Genomic DNA, 24690 nt, shown 5'->3' with positions numbered 1-24690 from the left:
AAGCGTAAAAGACGGAAGAGCTGTAGTAACAGGAGGGGCGCTAGGGCCTACAGGCACGACTCGTGACTGCTGGAGGAAAGCCCTGGGACTTCCAAGGACACCGCCGCCCCGTTAATTTCTACCTTTCGCTGAGGGGTCCTCGGCAAAGCTCCGCTTCTCGCACGAGTACGACGGGCCCGTGCCCGCCGTCTTTCATACTGTATTTCATAAAAAGCAGGATAACCAAACGTAACCGACGTGCGCAGCCGAGTCGGCTCTCGAGACAGTGGCACAAGACATGGGTGGGAGGTGGGTGGGTGGTAGCGTCGTGGTGTTCACGCAAGAAATCAAAGCTAGTCGATGATGGGTGGATTTTGAGAGAGTGACATGTTGAGAGAGAGACAGTCAGAGAGAGAGAGAGAGAGAGAGAGAGAGAGAGAGAGAGAGAGAGAGATTGTCGAGAGGGGCTTGTTAGTTTTCGCCGTGAAGATAGGCCGCGGACTGTGCGTGGCGATTGGCATTGTGATTGAGGAGGAAGAAGTGGGAGAGGGGAGAGTAACGCGTGCTAACCGCCAGTTTGGACTTTTTCTTGAGTTTGTGTTTTATTTTGTTTGTCGTACCTTTCTTTTTCATTATTATTTTTTCTTTCTTTTATTTTTTTCCTCCTCCTCCTCCTCCTCCTCCTCCTCCTCCTCCTCCTCCTCCTCCTCCTCCTCCTCCTCCTCCTCCTCCTCCTCCTCCTCCTCCTCCTCCTCCTCCTCCTCCTCCTCCTCCTCCTCCTCCTCCTCCTCCTCCTCCTCCTCCTCCTCCTCCTCCTCCTCCTCCTCCTCCTCCTCCTCCTCCTCCTCCTCCTCCTCCTCCTCCTCCTCCTCCTCCTCCTCCTCCTCCTCCTCCTCCTCCTCCTCCTCCTCCTCCTCCTCCTCCTCCTCCTCCTCCTCCTCCTCCTCCTCCTCCTCCTCCTCCTCCTCCTCCTCCTCCTCCTCCTCCTCCTCCTCCTCCTCCTCCTCCTCCTCCTCCTCCTCCTCCTCCTCCTCCTCCTCCTCCTCCTCCTCCTCCTCCTCCTCCTCCTCCTCCTCCTCCTCCTCCTCCTCCTCCTCCTCCTCCTCCTCCTCCTCCTCCTCCTCCTCCTCCTCCTCCTCCTCCTCCTCCTCCTCCTCCTCCTCCTCCTCCTCCTCCTCCTCCTCCTCCTCCTCCTCCTCCTCCTCCTCCTCCTCTTCTTCTTCATGATTATCATTATTATTAACTATTATTACTAATAACTGACTATTATTGCTACTATCATCATTATTATCATTATCATTATTACTATTATCATTATTACTATTATTATTATTATTATTATTATTATTATTATTATTATTATTATTATTATCATCATCGTCATTATAATTAAGCGGAGGGCTAGTTGTATTTTTCGCATTGGGGAAGACGCACAGTCGCCTAATACGTTTCATTTTCGCAAAATAATAACAGGGTCAAGAAGATAGAAGACGCGCGCGCGCGCGCGTGCAAGGAAAAGTTTCGTCCATGGCGAATGGTGGGACGACGGTGATTTTCCTCTAAGGGGAATAAAAGCACGACATTGGGCAAAGTCAAAATAGGCAGAGAGAGAGAGAGAGAAAGAGAGCAACAGCAGCGGGTATTTTTAAAAGGAAAAGAAAAGCTAGAGTGCGGTCGAGGGAGCTTGAAGTGGTGGTAGGAGGCGATTAAGTGAGAGGAAAAACTTATAATGAATGATTTAATTTAATAATGGATGCGTTATTGTAAATACGGCTAATCAATTAATATTGTACATGTAGATATTTACTGTATGAAATAATTTATAACGATAAGACTCGAGTGAAACTGTCGATCAACGCTTTTTTATATGTAAAACACTAAGGAGACGTGCGTCGAAGAGCGCGCGCGCGCATACATACATAAGTACACTATACGCGATAAATGCACGCAATACACTTTGAGGACACGCATACGCGCGCGCACACACGCAAAATACTCGGATGGCGAGATCAACACAGAATTAGAATGTTGCGTCGATTTTTTTCCCCCTATTTTGATACTTTTCTTTCTCGTCAGTTTAATCGGAATATTTTGTTACGAAGAGTCTGGGAGAAAAGTCAACGCCGCCATGTTATATATTCATAGAAGAAAATGCATTTACCGTGTAGGTAATAAAGAATAAGTGAAAATACAAGGAAAATTCGAGAATCGCGGAAAGAATAATTTGTATATAACAATAAAGTAAAGGATGACGTAACAAGCGATAATGAAACTTTAAGAAAGTCATAACAATAAATTGACGTTGAGAAATAGGAAGACGAGGAGCTATTAGAATTGATAAAGTCAAGAGTAAATTAAATGTATGTTAGGAAGCAGACGTTTTATCGAGATAAACAACAATATCCAATAGGAAAAACATGAACCATAATTATTAAGCAAAGCGCATTACGATTAACAATTACACATTAACAATAATCATAATAATAACAATAATAACAATAGCAATAATAACAATAACAACAATAACAATAATAATAAGTAGATGAATTATTATTATTATTATTATTATTATTATTATTATTATTATTATTATTATTATTATTGATGTTGTTGTAGTTGTAGTAGTAGTAGTAGTAGTAGTAGTAGTAGTAGTAGTTGTTGTTGTTGTTGTTGTTGTGTATACGTAAAATATATTAATATTATTATGAATTTATGATCGTATAAAAATATGCCTCAAGCCTAACTTTCTATAAATGAGCAAAAAGAAAATGTAAAAAAAATAAAAATAAAAAAAATGCAAAGATATCGAAAACACGAAGATTAATTTTTAAATTGTCGATGAACGTCCTCGTGTGTGTCTGCGTCTGCCTATGCATGGACTCGGTTTCACCCGAAATAATGGCGCGCCAAGCTCCAAATAAAACAGAAATACTTATCAAAACACAATACGTTTTAATAATTTTACTCCAAGCTCGGCAGGCATTAATCTTCTTAAACATCGGATGTATTTATAATTTCGGTGCGGACATTTTTACAGAATTACAATCCGTGCGTCCAAAGCCCATTAGCAAACACGGAGTCTCCTAATTCCGCACTCTTAATGTCACGGCAATCCCGGCAGCAGCAACAACAACAACAACAACAACAACAACAACAACAACAATAACAATAACAATATTAATATCAAGAAGAAGAAAAAATAATAAAAATAGATTAAAAGAACAAAAAAAAAAAAAAAAAAAAAAAAAAAAAAAAACAAAAAAAGAAATAATACATTAAATTCTATGAGAGCATAGAGAAATTTCATAAGCGCGAGAATGATGCAAATAACATTTTAAACAAATGGAATCGTCGTCGATGTTTATAGTGAGTATAAAATAAAACTTTAGAATTCGCGCACGCGAGCGCATCGAAATTGAACATAAATCCATAGAAAGTGCAAGATTATTTACTAAAGAGAGGGGATAGAGAAAAAAAAACGCGAGCCAACGTGCGAGCCACGTCGCTCCACCACGTTGTGTTCCAAGTAGATGTACAAGAGCTAATGATACATATTCATAACTGCAACGTACGTTTAAAAATATTTAAAAATAGTCGAGAGCGAGTAAACGAGTTAAAAAAGAAGAGGCGGCGGGTTTTCTTCTTTTATTCTTTTTTTTTTCTTTTTTTTTTCGTAGCGCGCGCAGACGTGATATTTATTACAAACGCAAGGAGAAACATCGTAGTCACTGTACATATCCTCGAAGCCAGTCTATAACTGTCCTGGAATTCGCATACGCGAAATTAAAACTTAAAACCTCCTATTTTTCACTATACTCGCTCGCTACCGTCTCCTTTCGTTTTTTCTTTCTCTTTTTTATTATGTTTTATCTTTTATTTTTCTGCCTGTACGAGTATTAATGAAAAATTTTATTTTTTATTCTCGTTCGGTTTGCATGAATTATAATATTTTTAATGTGACGATTCGATTACGTACATTTCGACGTAAAGATGCATTTATTTAAACGGGAAAAGAAACATAAAATAGAAGAAATTCAAGAAGCTCTAGGCACAGCAGTAATTTCATATATATATATATATATATACATATATATATATTTTTTTTTTAACCAATGACAAAGCCAAGTATTATTATTCGTTTCATTGATTCACGTTTTTTTATTCGTGTTTTTTTTTTATATTTATTTTTTATTTTTTATTTTTTTTTATTATTATTACCCATGAAGATCTATTTTGTCAGTGAGTGATAAAATATTCGCTCCATACGCTATTTACTTTCCGCTTGTGGTGGTAGGCCAAGATTTTCTGCTTTGGAAAATTTTTCATTGTAAGGTAGAATCCGCTAATCTTAATTGTACTCTTAATCCGTGCGATTTACTGCCCGGCGACGTAGAGGCATTTTTTTTTTTTTTTTTTTTTTGCTTTTTTCTGACCTCGCGCCAAAACATGGGAGAGAGAATAATGAAACGGTCAATGTAATAATAAAGTCAAAAAAAAAACAAAACGAAAGAAAAAAAAATAAAATTAATAAAAAAAAAAAACAACAATTAAAACAGATGGAATTAGTCTTGTACTCGAAGAAAAATACTGTATATTTAAACAATACTTATCGTTAAATACATAGTTTTCCCTTAATTGTTCCGTTCATACAATTTAATCAAGTTGAAAAATTGTTCGCGAAGCTAACATTTGTTTGTTGCTATTTTCCTCATTTCTTTTAGTTTAAACAAAATTAATTGAACCCTAGTGACTTGTTATTTCCTTAAATATATTTTACAATTTTATATAGAAAATTTTGTTGCAATTTCTCAAGTCAAGCTCTTGCGCCATCTTGAGTAGCTGAAGTATCTATTGTTTCAGCTTGTTCGAATTTTCCTTGATTTCGCGTCATTCTATGGTGGTGGCCATTCGACATTCTTCATCTTGTCCTTTGAAGTGCAAAAAAAAAATTGAATCGCCACCATTACGTAACGCGACTATAAGAAAGCAATACTTTATAACTATCGTATAGTTAATTAGTATGTCGATACTACTACTTGCGAATTAAATAATAAACGAAGTCGAAAGTCGTTTGCTGCATGTGTATAATCGATAAGAAGAATGTTGGCATGAAAGTGAAACATGTTTGAAAAAACAAAGGAATACAAGTGAAAATTAATATATACACAGGCAAGTGCGTTGAGGGTGTCATTATCGAAATGAATTACTTTAAACGATGATCGGGCGATCCTGCGATGATCAAGAAATGCCCAAAAACGTCGAACTTTGTAAATAATTAGATGTTTAATTAACATTATCATTTATTCTTTTGACGCATAACGTTATTGGCTAATCGAATATAATTTAAGCGCGAACAAGTGAACGAGGTGATAATAAATTAACTATCTCAATATTTTGTAAGTCACTCATCGACGAAATAAATTTGCAATCTGCTGCGATGTTTTTATACTCGATGCGTAGATCGACGACAACAAATTTCTTTATAAAAACATAGATACTCGATACTTGTTCTGTAATACTTCTTGTTTTCGATTTAGTCAGAATATTAATTTGAATTAAATCAGAAGAATCGTCATATAATGAACAAACAAACAAAAAGTCACTCGTGGGATTGTAAATATAATTATAACGATATCGTCACGAATTTGTATATAAACAAATGAAAGATTCCACGGCGTTTCACGCATGATACACATTAAAAAAAAAAAAGAAAAAAGAAAAACACAAGAAACATGTGTAAACACGCGCCAGGTTTATTTTAATGACTATGCGTCGGTATAAATATGAATATATGAATATATGAATATATGAATATATATATATATATATATATATATATATTAATACATATGCATATATGTATGTGTGTATGTATGTATGTGTATATATATATATATATATATGTGTGTGTGTGTGTGTGTGTATGTGTATGTATGTATTACCATGTAATATTTAACAAGTAAGGTATACATATATTCTATACTCTTACACGCTAAGTAATCAATAAATATATCTATAAAAGTTCCCTGTGTTTGTGAATGTCTACCCATACACCAGTCCTTGCTTGACCTACTTTTTGCCGATAAAATAATACTTTGAATATTACAAATTAGCGTACTATTATTAATATAAATAGAAACAATTTTAAGTTGTGAAAAAACTCTTAACTTTAACAATTTATGAAATGTTTCAATCTATTGGATTCTAGTTACTTTATTTTCAGCAACAATTTATCCATGTATACACACACACGCGCACGCACGCACACACACACACACACACATAAATATATATTTATATAGATGCGGTATTCATATCTTTATATATCTTGTTAGTGAATTGAATTTTATTCTTTTATTGTCTATGCATTTTCATAAAAAGATTGAAGTATGATAATGTTAGTTTATAAATTAATATTTTCTTTCGTCCTTTCGGGATTTGTTAATCGCACGCGTTGATCGTTAAGATTACTCGTAGAGATAAATATTGGCAAAAAGCAGGTTTATCCTATCAATTCGTGAATCGTCTAAAAAAATTCCCAGGCAATTCCACCACATGTTTATAAATTTCCTCGGAAGAAAAAATTAATTTGAAATATGCTCTTCTATCGTCGGAGCGGCCGTGAATTCATCGAAACTTTCAGAAGGCACGAAAGCCTTAAACTTTTCATAATCAGGACAATAATTTACAAAAGTCCTAACTGTTTGGAATGTAATGATGCCTACGGATGTTAAGGTGATTGTGCACCTGTGATGAAAGTTGTTTTTCTCTAGTGAAAATAAATAAATCGACAAGATACGTAGAGATACATTATAATTAATAAATTGATTATAAAAAATTTAAATATTCTGCACATTTGGTTTTGTTCATTCAAATACTTGTGTTCATTTTGTGTTAAAAAGATTTTGTTTCAATACTTATTCCTTATGAATACGTATCTACAACCTCTTATTTGTCCTTGTAGATCCTCGTGGAAATTTTTCATTGAAAAATAGCATTTTAGCTTTACGATAATTTTGTTCATTATAAATTCAATAATTTTGTTTATGTTAGTATAGCCTTTTCACTACTTGTATGCAGCTCGTTCTGCATTGGCGACTCCTTTATTCTGCAACAATGATTAAAAAGATTTTAAAAAAAATTGTGCTTTACAATAAAGAAATTATTTTTGTGCCACTTGTGCTCATTTTAATTTACAAAAGATTCAATTATTATAGTCATTCTCAAGTGAAGTATGTAAAATTAATATTCAGTCATTTTTAAGTTTATCCCCATAGGTCTCTTTTTTAAATGTTTGCAATCTCCTAGTAAAATGAAAATTAGCATAGATATTTTGAAACAGAAAATAAAAAAATTATTCCTCTCAGTTTTCGTTCTGCAATAATTTATTTCACGACTTGTGAAAATCCAACAAATTTCTTCTTATAGTAATAATAGACATATGCAGATATCCATAAACGTAACAAAGTTCACAGTATTAATGGAAAATTATAATTTATTACTATTAATAAATTAATGGAATAAATTTCACCGATGAATCCAACGTTGTATGTACAAAAATATAGATTTAAATATTATTTTTTCAATCAAAAATACATTCTGTCCGCATTATGTAAATATGTGCATGTGTGTTTTGTGTTGTGTTCGCGCTTACGATGTAGCATTATTATATTTGTAATTAAAAATTAATAATTAACTGTTGGAAATGGTCATCGTTGATAAAAGGTAAAATCGAGTTTTGTTTTTTTTTTTTGTTTTTTTTTTTTAATTCATAGAGTTGATAGGAATTTTGAATCACTCGGTACGCCAATTTTTTGTAGGTAACATTAATTTTTATTCAATATACAAATAATTATTCTCTTTTTATTGCACATGTCTTTGTAATATTTCTATAATCGATAATATATCAACAAATAAGTATATTTTTTTACTTAAAATTAAAATATTTCACCAATATGTTACTATTTAATATTATTATTTGAATAATTGAAGCTACCTCACACTCAAGCAAAGATTAATAATTTTTTAATTAATTATAATTGAATAACTTTTGTTATTTGTTGATTATTACTATTAACATATTTACAAAAAATATATATATATATATCGATTGGAATTGTATAATTTATAATCTTATCAATTTGCTTAATGTACTTGTTACTCACATACAAGACTCTCCTTTATTAACCTACTTTTATTTCTACATATACACGCACGCACACACAAATCCAAATGGACTTATATACATCTAAGGAGTTTATCGTTACATTTACATCACTAAGTGAATAATGTTTGTCTTTGAAATTTTATTAAAAAGTTGCGCAGTTTTTGCAGTTATACCGCAAATGCAAATGTTTCGATGAAACAAATTTTTTCACTGTTAAAATACTTTATAGCTCGACTTATTTATTTCATCAAAACGATATTTTACATGCTATTGTCGTTTATTAATTTTTTTATTTTTATCGTAGATTGTCTATATTTTCATTTTTCATTTCATACTGTATACATTCTTACTTTTTCGACTAGCTAGTATTGATTATTGATTAGAAAAAGAGAAAAAATATTACAAGCAGTCTTCGTAACCATTATATTCTTAATAATATTTTACATTCTGCTTGGTTTCTAAAAAGTTTAGTAGATGAATTTATTACAGATAAATGAATTTTTATTTATCTACAATAAAACAAGTGATCCTTATCGTCAAACTTTGAAATAAAAGTATACTACTATAAATAAATACCTAAGAAATTTTGTTGTTGTTGGAATTATAAAATTAAATTTGTTAATATATTTGCCAGTTGATTACTATTTTCGATAATATTCTATTTTCAGCAATAAATATTTATTACAAATATTTATACGTAAAGTCAAATAAAATGACATTAGAATAAGATATGATTATTCCAAATCGAGATTTAATTTTTTATTGATGTCTAATCTACTAATGAAACGTGATGTTACATTGAAATAAAAATAAAATTGTCATATATATATATATATATATATATATATATATATATCAATATTCCTTTTAAATTACGTTGACAATAAATAATATTTTCTTGCCTATAATAATGACAATAATATATAATTGATCAACATAATTAATTAAGTTGTTTGTTTTCATGATTGAGCGAGCGAGCTTGTTTTTTAGACAGTTAATTCGGAAGAAGTTACCTAGATTATTTTCATTTCTCATAATCGACGATAGTTTTATTTACTATTTGAAAATTTAACATTTTCACGCTTTATACAAATTCATAAATATTCTCCTTCAATGTACAGTTTCGGCTGGCTAATTAAAATAATGTCACTAACGACAAAAATTAAGGCAGAACTTCGACCTCGATCGTTTATCTTTCGTAAGCGATATTGTTAGGCAAATTAGACTAGGCAAATATCATATGTATGTAAGGTTTCTCTCTTTTGTTTAATATCTTTTTTTCTTTTTGTTTGTCATTTTTTTTTTTATTTTGGTAATGCTACACTAGATAAATCTATCAATATTTATCGATTTAGCGTAAAATGATAAAATAAAATTGATATTCCAAACAATAGCGAGCTTTAAGATATCCCATTGTTTAATTTCTCGATTATAAGACAAAGCATATATTTAATACAATGAAAGATATAATTGGATGACACGTCGTATATTAAAAAGAAAAAGTCGCTGACTGTAAATATTTTAAATCCATTATTGATCTATTACTGATACTAGCGATAGTGAACTACTCGATGCTGTTGCCTTGAACAAAGCTTAACGATCAGTTACGATGGGTTCATACTTTCGTACTTCTGATTCATATGATTCGAGCGAATAATAATACTCTAACAAGATCGACAATTACCATCACAATGACATATTCATGGCTCAATCATCATTAATTACAATTATATCATATTCAATTATTATATATGAACTCTAGTTATATATACACGTGTCATTACTCTTATTATTACAATTATCATAGGCTTATAATATATTTTTATTTTATTTTCACTATCTCGTGTATGAAGAATAAGATATCAAACATATTGGCATCAATTATTCAGGAATAACCAACGATAATAACCAGCAATATCTTAATAATAATCTAACTGTTAGCAATTTCGTTATTGCTAAAATTTCTTACCTACAATCTTATAATTTTAATAGTGCACCCTATAAATTGACGGATGTGCATTTTCCTTTGCATCATATCTTTAGAAGCTCGAGAAGCAAGAGACACTTTTCCTTCGACTCTTGAAGATGACCTACTTTTAAAATGAATATAAATCATCCGTTAAACAATAATTGGCATTTAAGAAATTCATATCAATACAAATAAAATTAGTTATGTAAAAGTTAATTGGTTTTGTCAATATGAATCACAGTATATAAATCATACTATCAAAAGAACCAATTTCAAATTATAAAAATTATCTGCGTATATGAAAATATATGAATTGCAAGTATATAAAGACTAATTAATCGGAGATCGGCTGCAACGCTTAATCACTCTCCATTATTCCAAATAATTATTTATAGACCATTAACTTCGATTAGAGATAATTTTATGATTTTTAATACAGAAAAAAGACATATTATTGGATAAATTGTACTAATTGTCATTGTAACTAAATTACAAATATTATGATATTAGGCTAAAAATGATTATCATTAAGAAATTATTATTTAACGCGAGTCGGTAAAAAATTGTAATGCTATGTTATACATGAAAAATGAGTTCACCAAGTTGACGTCGATTTATTTAATCGAATCAGTTGGTAGTATTTATAGTCTCTATTGAGCAAAAATATTGACAAAAATGTAGATCCGTTCGTTTTTCCTTGCTTTGCTTGTTCAACAGACATATCGTAATATGCATTGCGTTTGTCAATATATTAACAATCGATATACAAAATAACAAGACCATTACAATTGAAGCCTTAAGATTAGAAGAAGATATTTGCACGATAATTGTAGCAATGACTTTGATCTCATCGATAATCGCATTTCGATTCAATGTTTCTCAAACTCGTATATAATACCTTTCAATTTGTCGATCTCGCTTAGATTATCTTCATGTAGATGACAATATATCCAAAACATTTTGATTTGAATCTTCCATTTGAAAATCACATCATACGTATGAATGACGTTATATAATACATACAGAGTTGAAAAAAAAAAAAAAAAAAAAAAAAAAAAAAAAAAAACAAGATTTAGAAGCTGATTACTAATCCTTGGTAGACTCTTATGTAAAATACTTTGTTCCTTCATAATTATATTGTAGGCTAGCCTCGATATTATTTTTTCCGTATGGTGGGTTAGATGAGACAGTAGATGAGCCTTGTAGGTAAATCAGAAACGAGTTATCGGATAAATTTAATTTTGTACCCTCGAATCTCAAATAAAAGTATATATAAAATATATTCTGCAACAGCAGGGAAAAGTCAATTGTATTTACCAAAAATGAAAACGAGTATATATATATATATACACACACACACACACACACACACACACACACACACACACAAAATGCTAGATCAATTATCTACATTCCGTCGTCTGCTTCTCGAACTCCTAAAAGACATCGAAGAGATACGCGCGCCAATGGAATCTACAACGTCCAATTTCTCTTCAAAGTGCCCATTCTCATACACGACAGGGCGTTTATGTGATATTGAAGTACCGCGCGATCACGTTCCTGTACCCGATTCACGTATCAGTTGCGAAGATATTCTCAGCTTGCAGACAATAACCGGCAATTCATTCGGCAGCAAACGAGTTAGAACGAACTTTCTATCAAGATCGATACAGAAGGCACTAAGCACCGCTCTATAAAGTAAATTATAAAGTGGCAAATAGAATAAAAAATTCCCCAACACATACGTAGAGATATATTGAGCGCTCTCTCTCTCTCTCTCTCTCTCTCATTGAGACAAATGAATTTTAACGAAACGAGTAAAATATCCAAGGACTTTTGAAAAAAATCCATTGATAGTTACAATTCTTAGCATGAAGAATATGAATAGTACTATCCAAAACAAATTTTATTTATTTAAATGGGCGTACGAGTCTAAATCTAGGATTAAATATAGATAATAGAGAAGCAAAATGTTGAATATAAATCAAAATCTATAGCTATTTAATAAAGTCGCTTGTTCTGTCAAACATTGATAAAAAAGAAAAAATATTCCAAGCTTAACTCAATGTCAGATTTTTAATTTGATAAGAAGGAAAAAATAAAAATAAATGACGATAGAAATAATTTAATGATATATCGTTGTTTTAATAAAGGATTTATCCCATTTCTTATAGCAAGTTAATAAAATCAATAATAAACATTTAATTTTTAATAGATATTAATTTCTCAATAAGGTATTCGAATTATGAATAATGTGTGTTAATTTGTAAAAATTTAACTATTTTTTAATTAATTCTAAATTTAAAGAATGCGTATGGTTTGTGTGACAAATTCCGAATATTTATTAGAAAGTGTATTATCATAGTAATTATGAATCTGTATTACAAGTGTTCAAAACTATAACTATATTACAAGTATACAAGTGTATAAGATTATTCGTGAAATGTAATTATAATAAGAAATTGTCCTTCAACTATAGCCATTGGTAAATTAATGAAATAGAAAAAGATACGATTAAATATTTTTTATGCAATGTCAGTAATAAAGCCGATATATAATTAATTAATAAATTTGCATAGCTTACGAATGGTCTTACAGTTTATTACAAATTAACGAGTATGTACAAACTATAACTTGTTGGCATTAAATTGCATGCCCATTGTCAACTCGTTAAAGAACTATAAATTATTAACGAAAAAATATAAAACTATCGTTAATTATAAAAGTGTATTTATAAATTTTTCAAATTTCTATATATTAAAATTATTTACAAAAAAAAAAAGTATAATTATTCGCAATTTTCAGTTCACTCAAAACTCAACTGATTACAATTCTTTTTTATTTATCAAAGAGCGGACTGGAGAAGGGAAGGGGGAAACGGGGAATCTCATAGTAGAATATCCATATCGGAAGTGATGTAATATATAGTGATAGTTTTTGTTAATATATATATATTCGAAGTTGGTTTAAAACGTTTAGAAATTATAATTATATCAAATTATATAGAAATTTAACGTTTCACGCTGATAATGCGAATTTGCAAAATTTCAATTAGAAAATGACTTATAAAATTACATGAATTTTACGACAAACGGTTAATCAAATTTTGTAGTAAAAAAAATAGTACAGCATTACTATATTTAAAAAAAAAAAGAAAAGTGATTGAGCACGGACTATGAGTTACAAGATATTGTAGAATCTTGTAATTTATTTTTCAGTCATTTTTTGTTAAGGGCACAAACACGTAACTTACAAGACCGGGAGATGGTATTACAGAAATAATATCTACTGCTGGAGTAAAAATCCAGACTAAATATATTATACATAATAATGTATAATGCATAAGTTGCATAAGCTGAAAGTTTTAAGACTTAAGAGAAAGATCGTGAGATCGTTATTTCTTTCCGCAAAGAAACATTATTCTGCTCTTAAGAAACTTTTCATTCAGTGCATAGGGCACGACATTTTTACAAATAGTTTTGAAACCTTAATTATTTCAATGTTAAGGCGTCTTGGCGGCAATACGCTGTACTTAAATACAATGTACTAAACAATAAACTGAAAATCCAGTTGCATGACGAGTTTTATCCGGGAGTTGTCAAAATGTACAGACGAAATATGACGAAAAGATATAGCATTAGGAAGTGCAAGAAACAAATTAATTAATAACTTTATAAACCATTAGACTACGTAAGAAAGGTAGGTTGGTGCTAAAAGTTCTGCTATTACGATAATATTGTTTAAATTGATGGTACATTAAGATTTGCATAGCATTTATGGGAACGCAAAATTCCAATGATAACCTCGGTTTTATAATTTTAATGAAGCCTCGTGGAATGCCCTGATTATGTTTAAAAAACATAATTGAAAAAATAAGTTTCTATTGCCATCTATCGATATTAATACTATTTTAAATTTTAACTATTACAAAGCAATGACTATGGAGCAGTATATCGTTTGGTAGGAAAGTTGCTTTAGGTATAAAGGACTTCCAAAGATTAAATTTAATGATAAATCACTGCCGCTTCGATTAATCGATTATATCGGTTATAATTTATCTCTATACTTTTATAAAGTGAGCGCTGTTCGCTAGTTAATAATTAATATAGCTTTCGGCCATTCAAATAAATTATCATTTTTTTCGTGGTTTTATCTTACTGGGTAGATTCCAATCTTTAATAGAAACTTGTTAATTGTTAATCAATAAAATATTATTTAATAACAATGTAAATGATTATAAAATAGAATATTATCCGACTAATTGATTAAATATTAATATTACATAAATAAACAATAATCAAATGACAAATTATTAAACATAGAAAGTAATGTCATTTTCACGACATGTAAATGTAAATGCAGTTCGTGTCCAAAATACAATCTTAAAAATGCATTATAAAAATGTATATTATTATAGGAATGTTCTAGTCAAAATCTAAATCCACTTGAAAGTAAACTTTCGCCGTTCATTAAAATAAACATAATATCACAAAAATCGAGTTTTGTTGATTGTAAAAACGAAAAAGGTAAATATTAATTGATAACCGAATCATTTATATAGACAAAGCTATTATGTAGACAAACTTTCATCACAATCCTAAAAATGATAAGTTTTACACATAAAACCGATGACATAATGGCAATTTCATGCCTTACCGAGTTTACATAATTTTAGCAAAATTTTTATAATCTATAATAATTTTGTTTAAATATATCGAATATTTTTCTACTCGTATAGTGTTTGAACATTGTTACTTTTTGACATTCAAACTTACTTTACGCCTCAACTTAATGCACTACTGCTTTTACTTACTCAAGTCCAAGACTCCAATTAATACTTTGCACTAGGAATACTATAACTGGTTGCCAGGCAACCAGCCACCGCAGCCAATCTAACAGTTGTCCATACAAAACATGAGGTTTCTCCCATCTTATAATATGCTTAAGGTTAAAATATAGTTGATCAAACATTAGACTAGCAAAAAAGAATATCTTCGAGCAATGTCAAAAGGATACGGATTATGAAACATCTTTTTCAAATCGACTTTCTCCTTACAGTAAGGGCAAATTTGCTTTTTTCCAACGATGCACCATCCTCGAATACAAAATTCGTGGAAAACATGATTACAACTAAGTTTATAGGTATTTTCAAGAACACCCTCTTCGTGCTCCGATACTAGAAGTTTATTTCCACATACTGCACACACATTAGGATCTAGGACTCTAGTCGGCATGCTTCCTGGATTATAATACTGCAAATAAAATATATTTAATAATCATCCACTCGATAATACAACAAACTCTCCGTTCTCATTTCTATAAATGCCTAATATTCTCATACAAAACTAATGCAATTATTGTAAACGACTATCTGAGAAATAATTAAAACAATTTTAAACATTGCCGTTCGATGTATTTAATATCATTGATTCATAATCTACTCACTCCAATGTGCGCAGCCATTTTATCGGCACATATTTCTGCAACGTCTCTACCTAGGACTCCAAAATACAGACCATAAAACAGGAACAATAATCCAAAATCCATCCAGACCTGTGGTTTGTTATCAAAAACAAGATTTAAGCCAAAAAATGTCGCCAATATAACAAAGTAGCCAATTATTCCCAGAAAATAACTAAGTATATAAATAAAATAGAACCATTTATACACTAATCTGCGAAGAAGTAGAATAATTATTTTTAAATTAACGATTAACAAACCACATTTTCCAATGTGGTAATATATTTTATTTCAACTTTAAAACTATCGTAATTTAACGAACCTTGGTGTTGTGCCTTCCATTGGTCGTTGAACGGTCTTTCTTACTATCAGTCCCGTTATACAGGAGAATACTAACCATAAGAATATGAATCTCCACCAAAGATTTTTTACGGCTACGCACATTGGAATGATCCACATGCCTATTAACGTTACAAGCTGGAAAAATTGCACAAAACATATTTAATGTAGATAGACAGAAATCCTATTAATTTTGTATTTATTAAAATAAATAAATCAGAAAAAATTAAATGAAAAAAAAAAACAATTCACTACATCAATTTGAAAAAATAAATTACAAGCCATTAATCATTGATATTATCTACATTTACTTATGACAAACTTATTTAAAAGAATTAATTTATCAGATATTTGGTAATTTTGCTACTCTTTGTATGTAATATGTTATAATGTATACAATGACTTGCCGGATAGTTCAAAATATAATGAGAATGTCATTATCATTTCGTTAACATAATTTTGATAATCGCTGTTTAATACCTGATAAGATTTGTAATGCCTTTGCTTCCATGTAATAAGAATAACTTCACTAACCATGACTGTAAATATGAGAATCAATACCATTTCCATATGCATGGACTCGTGTCCACGATGTTGCTCTTGCATTTTTATATGCTCTAACCTAAAAGAGATAGCCGTTATATTATAAAACAATAGGACACTATGTAGAATAAATAATGAAATTATTGTTAATTAACTGGACAATTGTAATACCTCCATTTTTCTTCTGGTGTAATATCAGCTTCGCTCTGCAAAATTAACAACATTGCTTATTACAAAAGTATCAACGAGTTGAAAAAAGTTTCATAATTTTTATAATACTTTAATTTTAATTGTAAATATATCATTAATAATTTATTTTACAATTACAGGAACGGCCCCTTTACATAACAATTTTGTAATTGATAATATTATCGTGACTTTAAGGTTAGCCGAGCCTGTACAATACCACAATTCACCACTATAATATTCTATGTTTGTCGGTTGAAAGTCCAAAACTTACTTTATTAAGCACTACGTGGACATCCATGGTAAATATTATCCGATTAGTTAATTATTCGAAAGAGAAATATAATTTACGTTAGCATGAAAAATATTGTTCCGACTGCAGTCCGCGATTCGTTGCAGTCAGCCGCTGATGAGAGGCGAAACAAATTGAAACGAACTTCGATAAGGTCTGGTTACTTTTAATATTACAATTCTAATCGACCCATTGAAAATACCTACGACCATAGAGATTTTCATCCACAAAATAGGGACATTCCCTGTTAATCTTCATCCAATGAGATTTTTACTTTTCTCTTTTCTTTTGCGATGCGCAATGGCAAAATCATCATAACGAATGCCTTCATAAACTTTGTGTTTATTCAATGTGCCACCCGATTTAACAATGAAATCCCATTACATCGATTTATTAAAGAATTAAGAGGATATATACATAGTTTTCAAAATATTTTCTAAATAGCATTAAAGAAACGACATTTTGATTTTTTTATTTCTTAAAATATTTTACTTTCATTTTAATTCGTATCTACGCACAATGATACAATAACAATATAATTATGTACCAGAAAAATCGTCGAAATCTCTATTTATCAATTTTTTCAAAATACCTATTCCTATAATCGAGCTCTTTTTTTTAACGGTCTCTTATAATAATAATAATAATGCCAATAAAATAGATACATTTTTATTATATCAATATTTTGCTTACTGATTAAGTCCATTGACATTACCATTTCAAAATTATCAGAAAACTATTTAGAAGAGAGAGAGAGAGAGAGAGAGAGAGAGAGAGAGAGAAGAAAAAAAAAAAAGAATAAAAAAGAAAAAAAGGACCGAAATGCCGTATTCTCATTCTCATGGACACCAACTACATTGCGTCTGCACGTGACAAATTAACATTCACACGTCTCTATTTAACTGGTCAAAAGAATAATCAAGTAAAAATTTTAAACGCTCGTACGTAATTGTGTATAAACTGAGGCTTTCTAAGTTGGAATGGACGATTATTAATTGCAGGTGCAATAGTTTATAACAGTGTCGACTATCCGATTGACTTCCCCCTGACTGAGCCATCCATCGATAGAAAATATCTTGAAGTCTTGGCAAAAGACAATTCGAATATTGGAGGCAATTCGAGAGTTGGACGGCAAAAGACGAGACATTCCCAGTCTCCTGGACTCGATTCTCCAAAGAACAGAGAACGTCGGCAATAATCTGCACCTAACCCCTCTAAAAGACGCCGCGCTGCCCCTCGCAAAATCGAAAACCGCGCGCGTCTTTCCTCCACGTCGGTCGTCGTCGCCAGGCGCAATCTCGCGCCTCACAGCCGAGTTACTCGGGCGCGCGCACTCGGCCTCTCTCGCCTCCGCGGCTCTTTCACCACGTAGAGGGGGATACGAACGTCGCCCGCTGGCGGGTTGCCTCCCCGATCTCTCCGCTACGTCGCTCAGTCTCGTCGAGGACGCAGTCGGCTGCGACGCCTGAGATGAGCGTCCGTCTCGCGGGGCCCCTCTCCTAACGTCCGATTTCAAAGAAATCATAATAAATAAAAAGGAAGGATAGCGCGCACAGTAGCCAGGAGAGCGACTGGACTAAACAAGCGACTCGCGCGCGCGTGTGTGACACTACGGGCGAAAGGAGAGAGAGAGAGAGGAGACAGCAGTGGTGTGCGAGAGGTATATTAATCGCGGGTGTGCGCAGGTGTCGGCCTGTAAACCCTCTTTAAGCGAAGCAAAGTTCGGCAGGCTGGGGAGGGCCACCCCCCCTCCCCAAGAGGAAATAAGTGCTGCAGATCGAGTGAGAGGGGCTTTGTAAGCACGCACGCACGCAGGCACGCACGCACGCACGCACACGCGCATACGCGCACGCGCACGCGGACACCTACGCAGCCAGTGCCCCGTGGTGTGTTTGAAAATTCCTCGAAGCGCCAGTAGGAGAGAGAGAGAGCACAGTGGAGTGAAGAGTGGCTGGGAGCGAAGCGGTGAGGAGAGAGAGAGAGAAAGAGAGAGGAGCGGAGAAGAGTGAAGAGGAGACTTCGATTGTTCCATTCACGGTGAGTCTGCCCTTCGTCGGTGCCGCTTTTTTTTCTTTTTTACTTTTTTCCACCATCCGGAGATTACCTTGGGACTGGGGCAGGAGGGAGAGGCTATCCTCGGTGGAAAATCGAACGTCTTCCCCGTCGTCGTCGTCGTCGTCGTCGTCGTCGTCTAACGTGGTGTAATTTCTTTTTCCTTTTTTTCTTTTTGTTTTTTTTTTCTTTGGTTTTTATTCTATTTTTATTTTTACCTGACTTAGACCATTCGGCTACTGCACATTGGGACAGTCCAGGTACCAGTGTCCACTGACTCGCTCGGATTAATTATGCCGACGTACGTTAAAAGCCCTCCCATCGACCTCCCCGCCAGCGTCTGACCATCCAGTAGTCCCTCGCACCGACCCTCGGCCACCCTAATTTCACCATTGATCGTCTGAACATTCGACATTGCTCATGGATTCGGGAGCGATTGATCGGAGTTGCGAGCTTCGCTCATTATTAGGTTGTAAGGTCGTCGCGTGCCTATTTGTACGCGTAATTTATTTGTCTGACGTTGACGGTGCGCTGCATAACTGGCCTTTGGCGAGGAAAAATTTGAAACGAGCGTCATTCGCAAGACTTCACTCGACTTATCGCATCCTTGTATTCCAACTACATCGACCTCAAGTTTATAGTTTACTTAGTGCTCTCTTATACTATTTTAATACTATTTTCCTGCAATTTACCAAGGGTGCTCCATGCGGCTCCATTATTCTTCGTCTTAGGTTCGCCTGGTGACGCGCACTATTTTTGCCTAACGAGTTTATCAGCCACTGTCCTCCTCATTGCATTTGCGAAATATAGCCTTTGGCATTCATTTTTAATGCTATACCTCCCCCCCCCCCCCTCTCCACCAACCCCCCAACCCCCCAACCCACCCCTCTCCTGTTAATTAATTTCTCGAGATTACGATTGTAGGTTGTATGTGAATTATATCAAAAATTTGCTCGATGCGATTGCCAAGTCCCGACATTTCGCTATTATTATCGATAAATCGTTCGTGTGGACGGATGTTAACCGCGAAATATTCAACGCCCCAACTTCAAAACCAATATCGATTTTTATGAATCCTTGAGCGGATATCCATTTTATCTAATAAATCCACTTTTCTAATAAATCCTGCAAATTGGCAAAAACTTGAAAGCAATACAATAGTATCGAGACAGTCGTTTAGCCGATAAACTTAATAGCAGACTTTCTGCCGAAATTAGCAAAAAATGTTATCGCTAATGATAAAAAAATAAAAAAATAAGAAACGGAAGAAAATAAAAAGGAAAATCGAAGTGACGTGACACAGCATTCTCGTGTACAAATATAATATTACATTTTTCGTGTATGTGCATACTAATGTACACAATTGGAAAGTGCATTCCAGCATACTTTCAACATAACTAAAGTTTAAAGAGCTTGAATGAATAAAAAGTGCGACCTTTAAATTCAGAGGCTTCCTCAACTTTTTATTTCCAACACATGGATAAATATAGAATGCACGCGCATGTAAATAAAGTAATGGACAGATCGCATTCGATGGTTAGGCGACAATTTAAAGTTCGGAATAATGTTTTCGAATCTTTATTATTTATACGGATAAATAAAGTTTTATTTTTTTTTTGTAGATATTATTGAAGCGTATAAATATATTGGATTTTCTTTATTAGATCTATCAAAATTGCCCTACTTTATCGCTCATTTATTATTATAAACTTCGTATTTTTCAATGTACACATGTTGATTAAACGTTATTTAAATTACTTTGTGTTTTTTTTTTTTTTTTTTTTTTTTTTTTTTTTTTTTTTTTTAAATCAAAATAAGTTGCATAATACGTGCATGTGTTGATAGTGCAAAAATAAAAATCCTTATCCTGATTAATTAAACGGGTTTCGATATAATGTAATAATAGCAAACGTGCAAAAAATTTAAAAGAAGTCATCGCATTTATAGTAGTTTAATCTTAGATAAATGACATTAAATTATTCAATTAAAATTTTTATTCATGACATCGGTTTGCTTATTGGATTATCTACATTTTGCAGCATCATTTCTTTATCTACTAATATCCTTCTACACAAGCCTTAAGTACTGATAATGATTTCTCATTTTAAAATACTTTTATTGCAAAGGTTTATCGATAATTGATTCTTTAGACTCTTCATTCAAACATTTATGTTAAATATTTCAATTGTGCTAGTGCATTATGTAATTTTTTTTTTTTTTTTTTTTTTTTTTTTTTTTTTATTTATAAACCTCAAAATTAAACTCAAATGACATTTGCATGAAAAAGTTTATAGTACTTGTGTGAAATGCACATTGAGATGGATGGAGGAATTTTTTAGTAATTTAGTTACCAATTAGTTAAAATTATTTAATTGGATTTCAAACCCGTGCGTTAAAAAGTATCGAAAATTCAATTTTTTTAGTAAACTTTAATGAACGACACTTGATAATAATTGCCAGTCGATAAGAAATAAAGGTTACGAGACGGACAGAGTGGATAAATTTTATGGACATACATGAAGTTTGCATCGATAAGTTTTCCCGCGATTTATCTAAATCTAAAATATTATTCACCTTCTTAACCAGATTTGCGCTCTCAAAATTCTTTTACCTCCCAGCATTACGAATTTGGATCCACAGCTTGTGTCATTGGGAATTATGAAGTCGTTGGACAAATTTTCGTAATTATCTCGGCTTATTAAAATACACGTTTTGTTGAGCAGTGAGTAAATTTGCAACGTAACGCGGATTAGCGCATTTGTAAAATTTACCAGATGATGCTAAGCGTCATGATTTATCGCGCAATAAACCAAACAAAATGAAAGAGAGAAAAAAGGAAAAACTATTATTGCTTCGTTAAAACAAAAAAAAAAATCTTATTATTTTATATATCTAAAGAATATTAAGATGTTTCTTCAATCTGCAATATTGTACTTGGAAGTTTATACTTAGTGATTAACGAATAAAAAGAAACGCGTCTCAAAATTTGCATGCCAGGTATTATCATAATATAAAATAAAGAAAAAAAATAATTTTTTTACAGTCTGGCAGAGTGTTTTTACAAAGTACTCTAATAAAGAAAAAAGTTTATAATATAATGCATATTTCAGAGTGAAATTAATGCAAAGTAATAAAATTTCTTTATAAATTGCTACTATAAATGAAGAGAAATTATCGGTGATTGCTCATCTCTTTTGGTAATTGCATTCGACTCAAAATTTATCCTAACTATTTTATACTAAAATGCATAATGTGTATTTAACATTAAAATGATCGGATTAAAATAAAACGGCGAGAAGATTAAAATGGCTCTCTATGTATACATGCTGTGCCCATTTATTCATAAAAATCAATCGTTAGTATTATGAGCGATGAATTTCAAAGAAGATAATTTAAGGACATGTGAGAAAATACGAGTACAATATTGAGTTTTAACAAATTAAACAAAAATTAATGACGTAAATAATTAATACAGATTTGTAAAGCTCTCGGAGCAGCATTAGAATATTGATTATAACAATAACTCGTTATTGTTTACGAACAGAAATTAAAAGCAATCAGGCTGCAAGCGAAACTTTTAATAAATCATAGAATGTTTTACACGATATCTAAAAATAAAGATAATATTTTAGAGAAGACTATGTAAACACATCGACGACGACAACGACAACGACTACGAAAACGGCAACAACAACAGCAATAATAACGATAAATTGTCGCGAGTCCACAAAGTGTTTATTCATGCTTTCAAGTCCGATTGGATGCATACATTTTCCAATTAGTTGGGGACAACTTCACATTTGTTTTTTTTTTTTTTTTTTCCTCGTGAGACTATAAATAAATATCAAAATTGCGGAGAGATGCATAAATGAACGAAGACATATTATAAGGAACGTGTTTTTTTCTTTGAACATTGAATATGAGAATGAGCAATGCGCGCGATGACGTTATAACATTAATTCGCGCATCACACATTAATGACGAGAGAGACGAGTGAGAGTCTTGCGCTCACCGCTGCCGGTAAAATTTAGTTGAAAAACAACAGAGCCTTACCACTCTTCGATTCTCGGAAGCGTCGATGCACACCTACACTACAAACCGATCGAATGGTGCCTCTTGAGAAGGTAAAGTGTAGGATAAATCTTGCTACGAGCGCCAAACCACTCGTCCACTCTCTGTCTGTCTCTCTCTCTCTCTGTCTCTCTCTCTCTCTCTCTCTCTCTCTCTCTCTCTCTCTCTCGGATTCTGACTCGGACTCTAGTCAATGAGCAGACGTTGAGGGCAACGGAACGCAAGAGTGAAAGAAGGATAGGCATTGGGGATGGTGGGGATGGCGGGGTTGGGATTGGAGGGGGGGGGGAGATGAAGAAGAAGCCACTGGAATGCGTGGGAATGTTTGTTTCGAGGGCTGTGCGCGATGGTTACACACTTTGCGCTTTATTTGTTTTTCATTCGTTTTTCGAGAAGAATTCAATGACGATTCTCGATAATCAAAGGCTTATCTTTTGAATTTCGATTTTTAAAATGGGTATCGCTTACGTGAATTATGGTTTTGATTCACTTATATAAGACGATAGCACGCACATTTACATAATAATTTATTTGTAGTTTTATTTCACAGGTGTGTGCTTCTCTGCTTTTTAACGGTAATGTCACAAATTGATATATACACGCGATAAGTGTAAGATCAAAATTAATTTTCTAAAAAATCATGCACAATGTATTCTTTTCTATTTGCAAAGTAGACATATTTTTGTGAAAAACAAATTCATAATTACTCTTTACTTTGCATTGACAAAAAGAAATTTTTAATCTGATTAATGATAAATTATTACAATCATATAATCAAACAAAAAAAAAAACAAAAAAAATAATAATAATACTCATAAATGTCTATAGAAGGTAAATTATTTTAAATGATCAAATAAGAAAAGGTTCTTTCGTTTATGTATCAAGATTTTGCTATATCTTGTTACATCAGGTATTTATAAATAATTACTAAGGAAATTAATTAAATTTTGTATGCGCACATAATGAGACGGCTATAAGTAAAAAAAAAGTGGAGTTATATGTCGGTTCGGAGATTATAAACGTGACAAGAATTTTCGCTCTTCACATTATAGTAAACAACATTATCATATTTTCAAATTGAATACAAAAAATTCCGCACATCCGTAAAAGATATATTGTTTAGTGCAACGAAGAATTAAGAAGGAATATAAACAATAGGATGCACAAAATGAATTTACCATGTTTATTCAAATATGCATTAGATAACACCTCCGATGGTGATTGCCTTGACATTGGACTCCTTTCTTCAAGAGTCTTCCTTCATAAAGACCCGAGAAAATGTTTCAAGGCTCAGGTAAACTTGGACACAAGTAGTGAAATTTATTGTTTATTAGCCGAACCTGCGGAGTAAATGTTTTATGGCTTGTTCGGCAAATTCGTGCCCCAGTGTCGCAGTTATACATTTCAGTTTATTTCTCAACGTGTCGTTACAGTTATTATATATTACTTTGCAAGAGTTAAAAATTTTGAATGCACACAGTCAGTCAGTACAATTAACTGCTTTATTCATAAAGTATTGTTTCGCGTGTATCCAAAATATAAACAAAACTAGATTTGCTAAATTTTACTATTCATGCTACATCTTCTATTGATATATACTCCCTAAAATTGTTATACCATTATCGATGTTTA

General features: G+C 32.4%; 3 protein-coding genes across 5 annotated transcripts in view; 2 read left to right on the top strand and 1 right to left on the bottom strand.

Annotated features, from left to right (window-relative positions):
- The window catches only part of Ten-m (teneurin transmembrane protein Ten-m), a 55679-nt gene extending 55318 nt beyond the window's left edge, over window positions 1-361 (top strand). The window contains exon 22 of the mRNA XM_011497285.1: window positions 4-361. Within this exon, the coding sequence (XP_011495587.1) occupies window positions 4-66 (63 nt within the window). The 3' untranslated portion in view covers window positions 67-361. The remainder of the gene's footprint in view (window positions 1-3) is intronic.
- A 6414-nt stretch (window positions 362-6775) lies between these two features.
- LOC105360390 (RING finger protein 121) lies at window positions 6776-16944 on the bottom strand. Its single transcript, XM_011497284.1, has 8 exons — window positions 16918-16944; window positions 16629-16663; window positions 16395-16536; window positions 15898-16052; window positions 15561-15789; window positions 15132-15367; window positions 14929-15045; window positions 6776-7087 (listed from the first exon to the last, which is right to left on the bottom strand). The coding sequence occupies exons 1-8, from the start codon at window positions 16942-16944 to the stop codon at window positions 7024-7026; spliced, it is 1005 nt and encodes a 334-aa protein (XP_011495586.1). The 3' UTR covers window positions 6776-7023.
- Window positions 16945-18923: 1979 nt separating this feature from the next.
- Window positions 18924-24690, top strand: part of Synd (protein kinase C and casein kinase substrate in neurons protein Synd) — a 102233-nt gene continuing 96466 nt past the window's right edge. For all 3 annotated transcript variants that reach the window (XM_011496944.1, XM_011496945.1, XM_011496941.1), the window contains exon 1: window positions 18924-18972. The gene's annotated coding sequence lies outside the window, so the exon portion shown is untranslated. The remainder of the gene's footprint in view (window positions 18973-24690) is intronic.

Source organism: Ceratosolen solmsi, unplaced genomic scaffold (genome assembly GCF_000503995.2).
Source record: "Ceratosolen solmsi marchali unplaced genomic scaffold, CerSol_1.0 scaffold13, whole genome shotgun sequence".
Taxonomy (NCBI): domain Eukaryota; kingdom Metazoa; phylum Arthropoda; class Insecta; order Hymenoptera; family Agaonidae; genus Ceratosolen; species Ceratosolen solmsi.
The sequence above is the reverse complement of the archived record's forward strand: the minus strand, read 5'-3'. Positions and strand labels throughout refer to the sequence as shown.

Bases quoted from the DNA above. Each gene is read 5' to 3' on its own strand.
- LOC105360390 (XM_011497284.1), bottom strand. From the start codon at position 16,944: ATGGATGTCCACGTAGTGCTTAATAAA. The intron at 16,664-16,917 runs GTAAGTTTTGGA...TTAATTTTGCAG, and splicing joins TCCACGTAGTGCTTAATAAA to AGCGAAGCTGATATTACACC. The intron at 16,537-16,628 runs GTATTACAATTG...TATCTCTTTTAG, and splicing joins ACACCAGAAGAAAAATGGAG to GTTAGAGCATATAAAAATGC.